Source organism: Dermacentor andersoni, chromosome 3 (genome assembly GCF_023375885.2).
Source record: "Dermacentor andersoni chromosome 3, qqDerAnde1_hic_scaffold, whole genome shotgun sequence".
Classification (NCBI taxonomy): Eukaryota; Metazoa; Arthropoda; class Arachnida; order Ixodida; family Ixodidae; genus Dermacentor; species Dermacentor andersoni.
Window position 1 is genome coordinate 87,815,971 of NC_092816.1, and position 15,421 is coordinate 87,831,391.

Sequence of the window (15,421 nt, forward strand, 5' to 3'; positions counted from 1 at the left end):
AGTGAAGAAAAAAAAACGAGCTAGAGGAAAAGGCTCAATAAACTCATGTGTGATTATTTGACAGAGTGAATGTTTTCTAGCACGTCTTTATTTGCAATTAGAGTTTATGTTGTTTTGTCTAGTTCTCTGTGATCTCACACAGTGGCGTTTTATCCTTGGCAATTTGAGAGCAACCAGCCTCAACCTGTAAGGTTACGAGCACAAGGAAACAGACAGACAACACGCAAAAGACTGCACCTGTTGTGGCGAAAAGTACTGCTATTTTATTGTTCAAAGCACTTTTCTAGCATTTTTCTACGAATAACAAAAACTTTACCCATTCAGCTTCGTTTACCGCCACGAACCACCCCATCCACTAAGCACAGCTTATCACTAGGTACTTTCTTCTCTGGGGTCAAGCCGTCCACCAGCCTGAGCTTATCACGAGGTGCCTTGTTTTGTGGAGCCAAGCCGTCCACCAAGCTAAGCTTATCGCGAAGTGGCTTGTTTTGTGGGGCCAAGCCGTCCACCAAGCTAAGCTTATCGCGAGGTGCCTTGTTTTGCTGGGTCAAGCCGTCCACCAAGCTAAGCTTATCGCGAGGTGCCTTGTTTTGTGGAGCCAAGCCGTCCACCAAGCTAAGCTTATCGCGAAGTGGCTTGTTTTGTGGGGCCAAGCCGTCCACCAAGCTAAGCTTATCGCGAGGTGCCTTGTTTTGCTGGGTCAAGCCGTCCACCAAGCTAAGCTTATCGCGAGGTGCCTTGTTTTGTTTGGCCAAGCCGTCCACCAAGCTAAGCTTATCGCGAGGTGCCTTGTTTTGTTTGGCCAAGCCGTCCACCAAACTAAGCTTATCGCGAGGTGCCTTATTGTCTGGGACCAACCCCGATTGTAATGAAAGTGTTCCAGGAGACTCTCTCTTGATTCTCTTCTCCGGCATGCAGCCAGAACGATTCCAGGCGAACTTCTTCGTCTGTCCAGCCTTTGCAAGAGAACTTTGAATCCTTTCCATTGTGATCGCAGATACTTCAGACGTTGGCTCTTTCAGTGCTATTATAAACCGTGATCCAGTTCCTGTTAGAGACAGCCACGGTCAAAGCAATTTATTGGCCACTCTGACAACTTGAATGAGCGAAATGAAGAGGTTGACCGATTTTTTATCACCACTACAACAATAGCGGGTGTCAATAGTCTTTCAACTTGTATGTCACTTACCGCCTTCCCAGCAGTGGTGAATGAGGGCCCAGGACGCATAGTCCGTATCCAAAACCTGGTAAAATTTGTTATCTTGAAGAAAGGGAGAAAGAAAGCTAGACGTGAAATTCATTGATAGAAAACTTAGAGAAGTGGAATGCTGCTGACACTACTCCATAAATTTTGATTGCAGGTTCTGATTCTACTTACCGTGCGTATAAGTGTACCGCTTATCACCGTTCTTTCGTAGCTTGTACAAGGAGGGACTTGATAGAGCACCACTCGGTCTGCATATTTGAGTACAACGCTCACGAATTTTGTCCAAACAGTTTACACATCAAGATGTTTTAACACAAGTTACTGAATTAGTTCAGCCTCGGCGAGTTGATCAATGAGACTTCTTCGCACACGATTACCTCCGGCTAAGGAGCCTTTCTTGGTATAATAGCACTTGAAGATGTGCATCAGTTATTGTACTTTCCATTTCTTGAAGTTAGCCTAATACTATGACCTGTAAGGAAAGCGAACACTCAACAATGTATTTTGATGCCCATCATGATGATAGTAAATCGAGTGCTATCCTTTGAATACGCGAATGCCTATCAAGAGCAGGAGCAGCAGGGGCGCGGAAGGCTGAGCCACGCTCCACTGTCATCGATCAGGATGCAGGGTATCGCACGAAGTTGTTCAGCGATCAGCCGGGGAATATTTCCTATACCTTGCGTTTGTCATGCCGACTAGTCCTGATGTTCAGAGAGAGGTATCGTCATTTCGTTTATCGCAGTTTTTTTCTTTATTGTAGGTAGATTTGTGGCGCCAGTTTCGCCCATGTTTTCCTTCTCCGTCGCGAGAAAAAGCGCGTGCGGTGCGTTTACTTTACATTCAGTAGGGTTGCCTATACCTCTGGAAAACTGAAGATACCAAGCATATACCAAGCATACCAAGCTTGGTATGCTTGGTATGCTACCAAGCATGGTGAGCATACCAAGCGCCTGCTTAAGATAACGAGCACTGTTGATGCACTGAAATCCAACCATCTAAAAAACCAAAAAGATAGGAACAAAACGTCAAAACTACTGTGTCATATGGTGGCTGTGGTTATAGCTTCGGCAGACGCATTTCTCGCGTCGCGACCTGACACGTCGGCCGGGCTGCCGTGCCTGTTCGTCGACACTATTTTGGCGTATAGTGATCATGCTCTTACAAACAATTGAAACGATTGTGCTGGTTTCCATGCTTTAGTATGAACCATTAGTTTTAAATGAGACGTATTTCTGAGAAGAATCTACGCGACAACTTTTAGGTAGCTTTACGCCACGTGTCTAGCTATTCGTACCGAAGTGGCTTACATATACTGTCTAAGGAGGGGATACTATAAACATAAAATGAGCTTATTATCCGAATACCATCGCAAGGCCTCAAAGCTTTGTCAGCAGGACGATCTGGGCTTGCCCTTGTCCCGTTACGGCGATGTAATTTTATGAATAACATTATGTATTACTATATTTATTCAACATTCGTGAATAGCCTGACACTTCTTTGTCTGCTCATTTCGCAGTACTTGTGTGGTCAAAGTTTCGTGCAGTGCCCACTTTGGAACACCTCTGATTAGCTCGTAACAAATCCAGCGTTGATTCCCTATGGAACAAAGCTACTGATGTTTTCTCATCAAACGCTTTGCGGGAAACGCCGCAGACTGATGTACAACAGAAAATACTGTAATCACTGCTGTGAGTAGCAATTGATGCAACATTCTTATTTGTGCGTCATGTGTGCCTTTGCTGCACCTGTGCCAATTAGGTACTTCACCTAATAACAAACTTTCCATGCGATATGATTTTCCCTCTGTACGCACATAGCTATCTTTCTAGTATCTTTCAAATATTTTGAACCTAAGCAAAGGTGTGAGTATAGCAAATCCGCGGTTTCTAAGCAACAGTAATCATATCAAAGCTGAAGCTTTCTCTTCGTTATCAAATTTATCGTAGAAGCTGTGTAAGCTACCAAGAAAGAGAACATCCAAGAATGTTCTTGTCCACTGGCATTTATTGAGATCCGCTAGTAATCTATTTTTTTTAATGTTCAGAAAATTATTTACCCCAGTAAAGCATGGATTGCGTAATACTAACAAACTCTGAAAAGATAAGCATTATCCCGCGGTCAGATGAGCCTGAGAGAAGCGCCTAGATGTGTGTCAAATTATGAAGGCACCATGGGGAAGCGAAAAAAAAGAGTACGCAAGTATATTTAGGTCCACCAGCAAGATTTTAATCAAGTTCCTCTGGTGCAGATGGATTCCATGACACCGTCAAGCTTATCTTCTCAAACAATTGTTTCTGTTTGAGCACTTCATTTGAGCTACACGATATGTCTGTAGAGCCTACGTTCATGGCTAAACGTCACGTAGCTTCGGCGGGAAATATGTAAATAATCTGAAGCATTTTCATTCGAAAGACAACAGTAGATTGATCAAACTCTCCAAAGGTTGAGCCTGCCGCACGTGACGACCGTTGGTGCTTTCGGAAATACACGTGGCTGATTATATCAAGAACAGAAGCTGGCTAATATTGACATAATTGTCCAGCTAGCTGCTCTTTATATTACCTATATAATGGTGACTACAAACAGATGAATAGCAGTACCTATGGCCGAATCACGTACAAACCTAGTATAACAGGTCGTCAATGGGACGGAAGCGAGAATAAAGCAAACAGGGGTGTTTGAACATTCTAAGTAACAACGACATGAAACAAACCGGCAATGACGTGGTTCACTGTAACTGCCTAGTAGAATAACAAATAACTAATTAAGAGCCGAGAACATGTGCTGGCGGCCCTTGGAACAGTGGCACAAAGGGAGCGAGGGGACGTCAGTGACTAAGAAACGAAGTGACGACCAGATGTTCAAGTGACGGCTCACCGATATGATGTGAGCTATATGTTAATAGTGGCCTACAATAGGGTGCAGTACAGCGCAAGTGGAATTGATGGCGCCGTCAGACTTATGCCTTGGGACGCTCAAATAAAACACGTTGCGAATGCGGCGCGAATATGGCCACCATAAGTTCGAGCACGTGGTGCATGTGCAAGAGAATGAGCAACAGTGCACATAAAGTGAGCGTTCGTGCTTCGAGGTTTTGCTGTCGACCCACAACTAAGAGTCCATTTCCTCACCCCCACCCCCCCCCCCCCCCCCATGTATTGGCATTATCAATTTTCGTTAAATCCCCGGTAGCTGACGCAGCAAATTTGCTCGCCAGAAGGCAGGGCATACTTTCTCCCACGCCAGGGCAAATTCGGGTGTTTGAACGTGAGAGCGGCACGGCGCGCGGAAGCACATTTGTCAATGTGCCAAGGAGTTCATTTTGCCGCTAGTACCTGTACGCCCGGTTTGCGTTGGACCTACACTTGCCGGCACTAGCTCCATTTCCCCAGAACTGCGCTCCAACTTTCGATGTTTCCGCGTCGTTTGTAGTAATATTCTACGGGCCCTTGTTTTTCTCGTTATGTGCGTTCGTAAATAAAGCAATGCTCACTCACAAAGTACACTACAAGGTTACCACAGTAAGTACCATTCATCATTTTTTATTTTCCGGAGCCAATTCGCCTTCGTTCACTGAGACACGTAGGCCTAACGTAAGTTACATTACCGAAGAATAAAGCATTCGTGAAAATATGAATTCTTCTTTAAAATAGAGCTACTCTAACAACAGGATTAAACACACTATCTTACCCTGGTCTGGTCTGGACTGTCATGGTTTCATTTGATGGAAAAAATCTCATTGCGATGCAGACTTCTTCTTTATTAGGGTGGTGCAGCGATTGCAGCCACTCTGCACCTACAAGCTGAAAAGTTGTAATATAGTGTTGTAATATTTGTAATATATTGTAACATATCAGTCAGACATTTCCTGTGGCACTATACGTAATTAGCGCACGCCAAGGCTAACGACAATCATCTGCTACTACAACAGCTACTCACTGCGCCTTCAAATAAAGTCGTAAAGCCTGCGGATTACACTGATGCTCGCTCAAGGCTTTTGGGCGGCTACAACTTCTTGTGGTAACTATTTTAACTCCAACCGAGCATCCTTTTCGTCATTTTGTAAGTATTCCAGCGGTATCATGTAAATAGCTTGTAGCCAACTAGCGGCGTTCGAAACCTGTCCTTTAGAAAAAAAAAAGGGTATCTATTTCGGCGAAATAAAACGGAAAATACGTAGCGCAGACCAGTACACAAGTGACAGAAAGAAAAATAAGAGCAAGCATAACGCTGCATTGGCGTCTCATTGAAACGTGATTAACGTTCTGTCTTTTTTTTTTTACTGTTACATATTCGTAGCTTTTTGCAGGAAGCGAAGATTGTTAATTATATTTAATTGTATCTTTTACTGAGATAAAATTTTGATGTTAACATATTACACATTGTAGGCAGATTGAGGTTACGTGCCCAAGGCTTAGGCCCAAACAATGAAATGTTCCTTTCCTTCGAGCGCTTCCTAACCTTACGTGAGGCCTCCTTACAGCGAAGGACCGATGGAAGAAGCAAGCGTACTCTGAAAGCTCCCTTCACCTGTCCTCGCGTAAGGAGTGGTTGCCGCATTCCTGGGTTCGAGATTATCTCTTAAAACCTTTACGCGAACACCATTATTCTATAAAAAAATGTTGTATCGTCGCACACTCTTTAAATTGAAGAGCTAATATAGAGAAGCGTGGACACTTTCTTCTAGTTTTGTTTACTAAAGTTAAAAAAAGTAGCGCATTACAGTGCAAAACTTGATGTGCTCCATCAACGCTGGCACGCCGGCGTCGTGCAACGCCTAGCAACGCCGCACGCGTGACTGAAATGAACATGCCTTGCAAGACATACCGTGCTCGCGCTTCTCCGCAGGTGGGCGACAGCGCGCGTGCGCAAGCAAACGTCACGTGGTTAAGCAGTGAGGTGAAGCGCTCGTTCAGGGCCAGGAGCGGCCTAAGGACGCATGAAGGTAGCTTTGCAGCAACCTTATGCTGAGGAAGCACCAAGGAAGCCTTCACTGAGGGCCCCTCAGTAAGGAAGCTTTCAGAGTGACATAAGGTAGCCTCACCGCAATGAAGGCTTCCTTACTGAGGTAAGGAGGATTTCATTGTTTGGCCCTTAGTCGTGGATAAAGTGTGAAATTTGAACTGAAGCATTAACAAGACCATTTACTTTGATTTATGCATACGCTTATAAAAATATAGGAAGTGCAAGTCAGCACGCAGTCCTCACCTACAACGCCCCATCTGCACCAGATAGCCAATTTCAGAACACTAAAACTGTTCCGAGGCGTGCCCTCGGTCCTTGATGTGTAGTGCGGATAATGTGACCATGCGACAATAATAACCGTATTGATCCCTACGGCAATAAAATAACGCAGCGCCAAGCCGTGGTGCTACTTGCGTGGACATAAACGGTTCAGCTTAGTATCGCTTGCCATAATAAGCAGTACGCGCAGACGATATTGTAAAATTATTTAAAGGGCATTTGAGCCATTTGCTCTAACCGAGCAATTGACAATAACGATTATTATGATCTACACTGCCACAGCTGAATACTCTTCTACATTACAATTAGGTAGATTGCTGTTTCCCTGGGTTAATATACTCCCAAAAACTTGACTGGATATCATCTTAGAAGAGTAGAACTAGGGCCTATGTGAAGCTTTTATTCAGTGTTGAGTAGATTGCTCATTGTTGAGAGGCCCCTGCAGTAACTAGCTTTAGGTATTCGTTTTTCCTTGCCTTATGTATTTTTCAAGTTTGCATACTACACAACGCAATATTACTGATCATGTCTCGCTGCTGTGCGCTGTTAATATTGAATGCAAATATCGACGTCATAGGCACAGTCAAATTGACAAGGATTGTGGACAACACCAGAATTTTCCGATCAAAGAAACTGTCTCCCTTTCCCACATATGTCTTTCGTTACTCTTAGCTGTCTGGGCCGTGAGAATGAGAGCTGACTAGATAAAAGAACGCTTAGCATAAACAAATTGTGACGATTACTATTTATACTTGAGTGAATATAAATTAGCTAATGAATAAAACAACGCGCCGGCTGCCTTTCGTGCTTCTTTTTGTTAGTTCCTAGGCCGAGAAGCAGTATTCACGCACTCCATGAAATTCAATCAATACTCTTACTAAAATTTCTTGCTCTTAGTAACAAGAAAACAACGTAGGCTAGCAAGTTGCTTGCCAAGGCGTTCGCTTAGTTGGCGTGATGATAACTAGGCTGCATTTTGATGAGCAAGCAGCTGTATTCTTGAAACATCGCGCTTACGTAAATCTCTATGATATTTCATTGGTTACATATAGAAATCCACGCACGTATCCGAAGTCGTTGCGGAACTTGATTTTACAGTGCAAATTACAGTGCCAAACGAAAAACTGTGAGCCTACGCGTATGTGCAAGTTTAGGATGATATTGTGCTCCGTGGCAGTGAATTGTAACCTCCTATGCAGCAATTACTGTTTAGAACGTGCGTATCGCCGTGCTGTAAGATGAGTGCAGTTAGGCGTTGGTCCCATGTATCTCTTTCTATCTTGTCAAATTTTTCACCGCGAAATAATCACAACAGTACTTGAAACCAACTAGAGCATCTTGCTTGCTTCATAATCAAATTCGAAGGCAAAACATGGTGAAATTGGGCTTCACTGATTCCTACCTTTTTCCAGTCAACATCCATCACTGCCTCTAGAACAGGGCATTTCAGACCCGCAGTGAACGCTGGCTGGATCGTGTGATCAAAGAAAAGTTGCACTAACGCAATAAGTTTCAAGCACCTTATGTGCCTCTCGTGCAACATCGTTTGAACTGCAGATTCGTTGTATACAAAAAAGAGGTGCTGTAAAGAATAATTGAATCACGTTAGACGCTGTTCGAAATGATAATCCCAAGAAATTGTATGCTTTCAGTGTTAGCCTGCAGGTATGCTTCCACCAACTTTCTTTATGGAATTTTTCGGTACCACCACAAGGTTTCCACATTCACTACGTAAACTGAAACGATAGCAGTGGTCTTAACTCTCATAAGATACAAAATATAAAGAAAAAATCACGCCATACAAAATTGACTCAGCAGTATGCTGTAACTCTGTTGGAAGAAAATTTCGCAACGTTCTTTCTCAAAAATTAAACATAACATAGGGGAAGGCACACCGAACATTTTATCCAACAAAGAAAACCAAAATGACACTAAGAAGCGCTAAGACATCGAAGAATGTGAAAATGGGAAATACGCAGCTGAATCCCATTTAGAGATGTTTTCAGGAAAAAAGAGGGCGTCCTTGATAAGCTACCTACATAAATTGCATATCCACCAAAAGTCTGCTAGCCTAACTGCATGCACTGGGCTAAAAAGTTCTGAACGTTTTTACAATATTGCAAAACAGCAGCATTAGGAATAACACAATATTTGAGTGACCTTGCTAAAACTATAAATAGACTGTGTATGGTATCACATTTCTAGAATCCCGGGTGATCATTTTGTTGTTTAACATAATTTTTAAATAACACCTTTGGCAGATAGCATAATTATCCTCCTCGAGCTGTATCATTCGCAGCGGACATTACCAGCATGAGAATTCCCAACACACGTTCAATTAATTAACGAAATATGACAAGTTCCTAATTAAGTACTTTACAGCACATATTTCAATTTACGAGCTGTAGCCAGTGAGTTTGTAGGACGTGTTCACATGAAACTAATTTCCAGGGTGAAACCAGTTTCGAGATATTATTTCCCAAAGTGCGCGACGAAATACATGAACGTTCTGGTTAGTTATGTGCTTGAATGCATCAGATGTATCTTGTTAAAAGATTAAAATTAAAAAGTCAGGGACTGGAGATTTGGACCACCTAGGGTTTTTTAACGTGCACCTAAATCTAAGTGCCATGGATGTTATCGCGTTTCGCCTCCATTGAAATGCGGGGCCGCCGTGGCCGGGAGTTGTTAAAAAATTAAGTGGAACAACAACGCATTTTTCACGGCAAGTTTGATGGTGCGTATCTCCAAACTGGTGTCATGCGAAGAAGAGAATGAGTCACCGAAAACCACGGCACTTGTCCCACAGCGGCAGTGATGGAGGCAAGCGTCCAGGCAGCAGCCGTGGAGGCTCGAGCATAGATAAGAACAGAAGCCGGACAAAGAGAGAAGGTCTGAAGCATAAGGCGCCGCCGCCAGTCCGGAAGCGTCGATCGTGTAACCAGCGCTGATACTAAGCATGGCGCTCCGGATAGGCCAGTATTTGAGCATCGTGGAGCCGCAGAGAAAGTTGCGCCAAGGCGAAGAAGCTTCCAAGTCCCTCGCTGTTTAATTGTAGTCGAAGCTAGCGGACGAGGAGCGGCTAAATTGACAAGAATACACGAAGAGGTGGATGATGTGAAGCTGAGTACAGAGGCAACAGCAAGAAGTTACAGTGCAGAGTAGAGTTGTTGTACGTTATGACGGTATTTTGACGGTAAATATGATGTCATAAAAATTTCTGCTGGTCACGAAAAGAGGAAAACTGTTTTCTCTCAAGCTCTGCAAATTCAATGCATTCACTTTATTTCACATCTTAAATAAAGAAGAATCAATGCTTGCTCTCAGGTTCTTAAAACGCAAACTGTCGTGCGTCAAATCGCAAATCCTCAAAAGATTGTGACCTAAATTTTTGTGGCTAATTGTCAAAGTAAGCTAGTGTTTTTTTTTTTTTTTTTTTATCTGACCCTCCTGTGCCTCTCCCTGCGATTCCAGATTTACGAGAAGCTGTTATAGATACCACCTTGGTATAGATAGGATTCTTCCGGTATGGAATCTGCACCAGTATTCAGTAAATTCTGATATCGTAGGCGCATTTTGAGACAAACTATAATTACATAACAGTGATAACACGATGAAGTCGTATCACACTACCACGGGCGTGATAGCTGGCGACTGGCACCGCGCGCGTGCCGATGAGGTACCGGTCTCGTTATTCCGGTAATGTCCGGATGCGCGTAGCCGCTGTCGCTGATGTCAACTAATCAGGCACGCCTCCATTTTCTGAGCGTACCTGGGTTTTGTTCTAAACTCTTGTCATTTCTTCCATTTTATTTTTGATTTAGCCTGCCTTACCTAATTAGACCGAAGTCTCATCCATATTAACGCGTTAACCCTCTCTCACACTCTTGTTAACATCTGCAGGTTTTACACTCTCCCGTTTATTTGCGAGACTGCCGTCCCTCTAACCATTCAAACTTAGCATACTGACGAGACAAACTATCGGTTTGAGAATTTCTGCGTCTCGCATTCCTGCGGTGAACGTGAGCGCCTAAAAAATCGTATTTGAGCTAGGAGGTCTTCCTAAATTCTGGTTTTCATCAGTGCTAATACTCCCGTTTCGAAGCTTCATATACGGGCTTTCTCAGTTAATTTAAGATAAACATTAAAGATGGGCAAATGCTGCGTAGCTGGAAGAACGACAGTAATGTTGTTTTCCGTCGCGTGGAGATACTTAGATTATTCTTGCACTTCGCCTAATTTGATAATTAATCTTAAGAAAGAAGTATTTTAATGATTGGAAATGTAGAGAGGTCGGCCGGATAATGGAGCATCTGGCCTGCTACTCTACGTAAGGGAAGGGGAAGAGGGGAAGAAAAAGGGTCACAATGGGGGACGATAATGGGAGGAACGAGGTGAATGACACATTACACAACTGGTATCACAGGCGTGAGTCCAGGCCCGTGTCACCTAGGAAACGTGAAAGTGCACGCATTGTCTCTGTCGTCTGCCAACTCTGTGGCCACGCGCCTAGCAAGAGGTCCTCCGACAGTGGTCCATTGTGTAAATGTCTCAATGTATCTGCCAATATCAGTCTTTCTCGCGCATACTCAGGGCACACCACGAGCACATGTTCTATAGTCTCTACAGCGCCACACACTGAACAGTCCGGGGAGTCTGTCCGTCCAATAATGTGCAAATATTTGCGCGTGAAGGCGACGCCTAATCGCAGTCTGTGTATCAGGCATGTATGAGGGCGTGGAATTCCACGCAGAATAGGAAATTTCATATCAGGATCCAGGCTTTTAAGGCGGACGTGACGAGCGTCTGGCTGGGCCCAGTATCTTCTCGTCGCACTCCTCATTAATTCCGACAGGAGGCATGTGATGTCCGTTCTGAGAATGGCACTACAGTTCGCAGGCCATTGCTGAGGGCGCGCCTTGCTGCAGCATCGGCTATCTCATTACCGTTGAGCCCACAGTGTCCTGGGATCCATTGGAACACTATGCGGTGGTGTTTTTCTTGAGCGTATGAAAGTAGCTCGGTGATCTGCAGGGCCAGAACCTGATATGCGGTGTGGCGCAGGAAGCATCCCAAAATTTGCAGCGCGGGTTTTGAGTCCGTGAAAATGCACCCCTCTTGAGGTCTTTCCCCGCAGATGTGGCGAATCGCTTCCCGAATAGCCACAAGCTCTGCAGCGGTTGATGTTGAATTATGGTCTAGTATGAAACCTCGAGTCATCTGTTGGGCTGGTATCACCACAGCTGCTGTCGATGCCTTAGGTGACGCGGAGCCGTCTGTGTAAACATGAACATATGTCTGGTATTCTGACCAGATGTACGCGAGAGCAAGTTGTTGTAGTCCACTGACGGGAACCAATGATTTCTTTAGTATGCCGGGGACATGTACGCATACGGAAGGTTGAACCATCACCCATGGTGGTTTGACGGGGTGATATGCAAGGGCATAGCCTGATGTTATGTGGGGTAGATGGCAGCGGAGTGCACTTGTGAAACTGCTGTCCGGTCGCTCATGTAAAACCGACGTCAATAGATGGCAATGGTGTCGTGTCAGTAAGCGTAAATACACACGAAGTGGTTCGAGGGACAGGTATATCGGTAATGGGCATACGTGGGCTTCTTCAATTGTGCCTTTGTTGGAGGCACGCCGTGGCAACCCGAGGCATATTTTTAGTGCCTGCGCTTGGACGCTCTCTAATGTCCGTAAGCAGGAAATGCTCAAGTTTGAGAGTATCGGAAGGCTGTATCGAATGTAGCCTACGAAAAGAGACTGATAAAGTCTTAGTAATGAGCCTTCCGTGGGGCCCCATGGGCCTGTTGCGAAGCGAAGAACATGGCAAAACAGATTGAGTTTTTGCTTCAACATATTAACATGCCTCGTCCATGACAAACCGCGGTCGATGATAATGCCCAAGAATCTGTGGTGGGAGACATAAGGTATTATGACACCGTTAATGGAGATCGGGTAGCGGCAGACGGATTTGCGCGTGAATGCAACCACAGCACATTTTTCGGCAGCTAAGCGCAAACCCTGACGCCGTATGTATCGTGAAGTAGATGACACAGCCCGTTGTAATCTTAAATTAATTGTTCAATTTATCAAATATTATAATTAGATGAAAAGTGTCAATGAGAAAATTGAAAGCAACATAAAAGACTCCCGAGACAGTTTTTTGTTGCGCAATACGTTCTACATAAAAGTGTCGGATATATCCCGGCGTGAAAGCAGCCCGCGAATGCACGCAAAGCACCTCAAGCAGCCAGCCGCGCGGCAATTTCGCGTGTATTCCCGGGCTTCTTTCACGCAGGGGAGCATGCGCTGTACATTCATAACAGAGAAGGAGCTAACTTGCTCGCTCATTGCATTGCATGCAAAGGATGTGTGCCACTGTTCAAGAAGATTCTAGGCAGCAGCAGGAACAAAAAGCCCCTGAGCTTTCGGAAGGTTTTTTTTGCATCAAGGAAATAGGCAATGGCTGCGTAAGTGACACTTCTGTTACCTTGTATTATGCGGAAAACAATTTTTCTGCCCAGCTTTTGCTAACTTGTGGCAGGCTGGATTTGCCATCTCCCCCTCCTACCCTTTCCTTTTTTCTTTTCCGGCACATGTGAACACTGCCTATATGTGCAACTTCGAAACGAATAAAACCAGTTGATAGTAGGCGCTCTTTACGACTACTTCCTTTTTTCCTGCGTTGGTAATTTTGTACGCGCAACTCTCCTTAACACAGCCATGCACCAAGTGACCCTGCGAGAAGTACTTCTGAAGCAATACTTTCAATCTGGTGTCGCCTAACTGATGACCAAGGAGAACATGTTTTCGTTTGAATTTCAACGTCAAGTTAAAGAGCCTAAAGCTATTTGTACTACGGAAGTGGTCGGCTTGAACGTCGCTATAAAGGCCCAATAACAACACATTTCGGAGTTCTAAACGAAAACTTTATAATGGGTCTTTTGCCGAAGCCACGTATTGAAGAGCACGTAGCTATGTAAAATTTCATGAAATTTTCAGGGCCGTGGGGAATAAAACAGATTTCTTTCATGTTCTTAAAAAAAGAAATATGAAAAAATAGAAAAAAAGACCGATTGCTCACATAGCTATGACAAACCCAACACATTTATTTCTCTAACACTGAAAAGGATATAATTGTTGCATTATTACATCCCAAAAGTAGGAGCAGAGCGCTTACAGGTTCCAAATATAGATACGATTTCACGTCAAGGCACTGATCTCGCATCAGAGCGTCAATACCGACATTTGTATCAACCTGCGTTCCATTCATTTCCGCTTGACGCGTCAACGCTTCGCTGTGCAGCGGACGAAGCCTTGCGTACATTGAGGTTCGAGTGCATGTACACAAGCTTTTGCGCGCGATCCTCTGCGAGCCTGTTCTGTAGCTTGGTGTGCACATTTGCAAACTAGAACCAGTTTCTTTCACATGCCGCAAAAGAAGGGGGGCAATCTGCAGCACGCGACAGGCGACGCAGAAGGTTTTTCGGTTGCTTCGGTTGAAGCAAAGTCTTTGCCACCACGTAGATGCATCCAGACACTTCTCAGACTCCTACACTCCTTCTTTTGACCATACTTTAGATTCGTCGAAAGCAGCCGCATCGCAGCAGATTAAATCAATGGGGAAGCTCTGTATCTAACTTTTTTTTCTCATTTTATCCTGGACATAAAAAGCAAAAAAAGTTTTTTTACGAAATTTTACACATTTTGTTTTTCAACCACTAACACGTCTAAGCGCACGAGCCAAGAAACCTTATGCATTTCAAGTAATTCGGTTAGATGCTGCTAAATATGAAAATGTTAAAAAGGAAGTCGACAGCGGAATTGATACAGGAAGAGCCTCGCAATATCAAAACTCGTGTATGCAAGATATTGGCGCGAACGACATTGATCCGTGAAGTCAAACTTATGCATGCTTGTTTCATACTTGAACGCCGGAAAGATTTGAGATTAATGTTGCCAGCACTTAGGAACAGGTGAGGTACGATCCAGAGTACCGGGGGGGGGGGGGGGGTGATGGTGAAAATACAGCTGACATTGCAACTACGACTGAAAAGAAACCAACGACGCAGTCTCGCCGCGCAACAAGCATCGGATTTGAAGGAAAGCTACAAAGCTTGAATGCTTGAAGTCGGATAAAGAAAAGTAAGCCCAATAATTATCGTCAATACAATCGAGAAATTGAGGTTAACGCCAATAATACGAGTAAGAATATTGGTAAATGTTACGGGAAGCACTAAATGTACATAAGAATTTCACGAGATATAATAATAGAAATGACGAGATACGCTTTCACTTATTTCCAAACTTATTCGCTAGAGACGATGAATCACTTGAGATATTTTGAGTACTGTTGCAGAGAAACTCAGTCACTACGCTTTTTGAAGAAAAGTAGGAGATCACCATTTTGCACTGACCTTGAGCCGGGGGACCAAATCGTCAATGCTTCGACTGCATGAGCAATATTAGAACGACGTTTAGTAGGATCGTAACTGGCTCCACCGAGAAGGCCCAAGCTTCGTTTTTTGGTGGCGTTGCTTCTCTAATAAGATTCAACGACGCGTCGCACCTCGGGGAGAATTAAACTTTTTGGGGAGTTGCTTCTTTTAGCACGAACACTAATTTAACAACACTGAAGCTGCGTCAATTGATGACTGAGGACCTATGCACCCAGCATCAACGCCAACGTCTACAGATTTGTTGGCCGTGACTGAAGTGCCCGGGTCAAAGCCTTCCACGGTACTATGAGTTCGGGATTCTGATGCAGGTGGCTAGAACCATAATAAAGTTACATGTGGTAAGCGTCACGATGCAGCCGGCAGGACACGCCGTTCTCGGAAACGCACGGCAGTTCCCTTCTGCGTCTAACGCTTGATTAAGTTAAACAGTTATTCCCGACACGCGACAAGCCACTCTTTGTGCGCAGCGAATCCGCAAACGCCAACGATATAACGGCAA

At 44.3% G+C, this 15,421-nt stretch overlaps 1 protein-coding gene across 1 annotated transcript; it reads right to left on the bottom strand.

Annotated features, from left to right (window-relative positions):
• Positions 1 to 240: 240 nt before the first annotated feature.
• Positions 241 to 15,218, bottom strand: LOC126525295 (uncharacterized). The gene is made up of 6 exons (XM_050173318.3): positions 14,881 to 15,218; positions 7,857 to 8,036; positions 4,901 to 5,013; positions 1,379 to 1,455; positions 1,190 to 1,261; positions 241 to 1,048 (listed from the first exon to the last, which is right to left on the bottom strand). Exons 2-6 carry the CDS (start codon positions 7,995 to 7,997, stop codon positions 321 to 323), a joined length of 1,131 nt encoding a protein of 376 aa, XP_050029275.2. The 5' UTR covers positions 7,998 to 8,036; positions 14,881 to 15,218; the 3' UTR covers positions 241 to 320.
• Between the last annotated feature and the right edge of the window lie 203 nt (positions 15,219 to 15,421).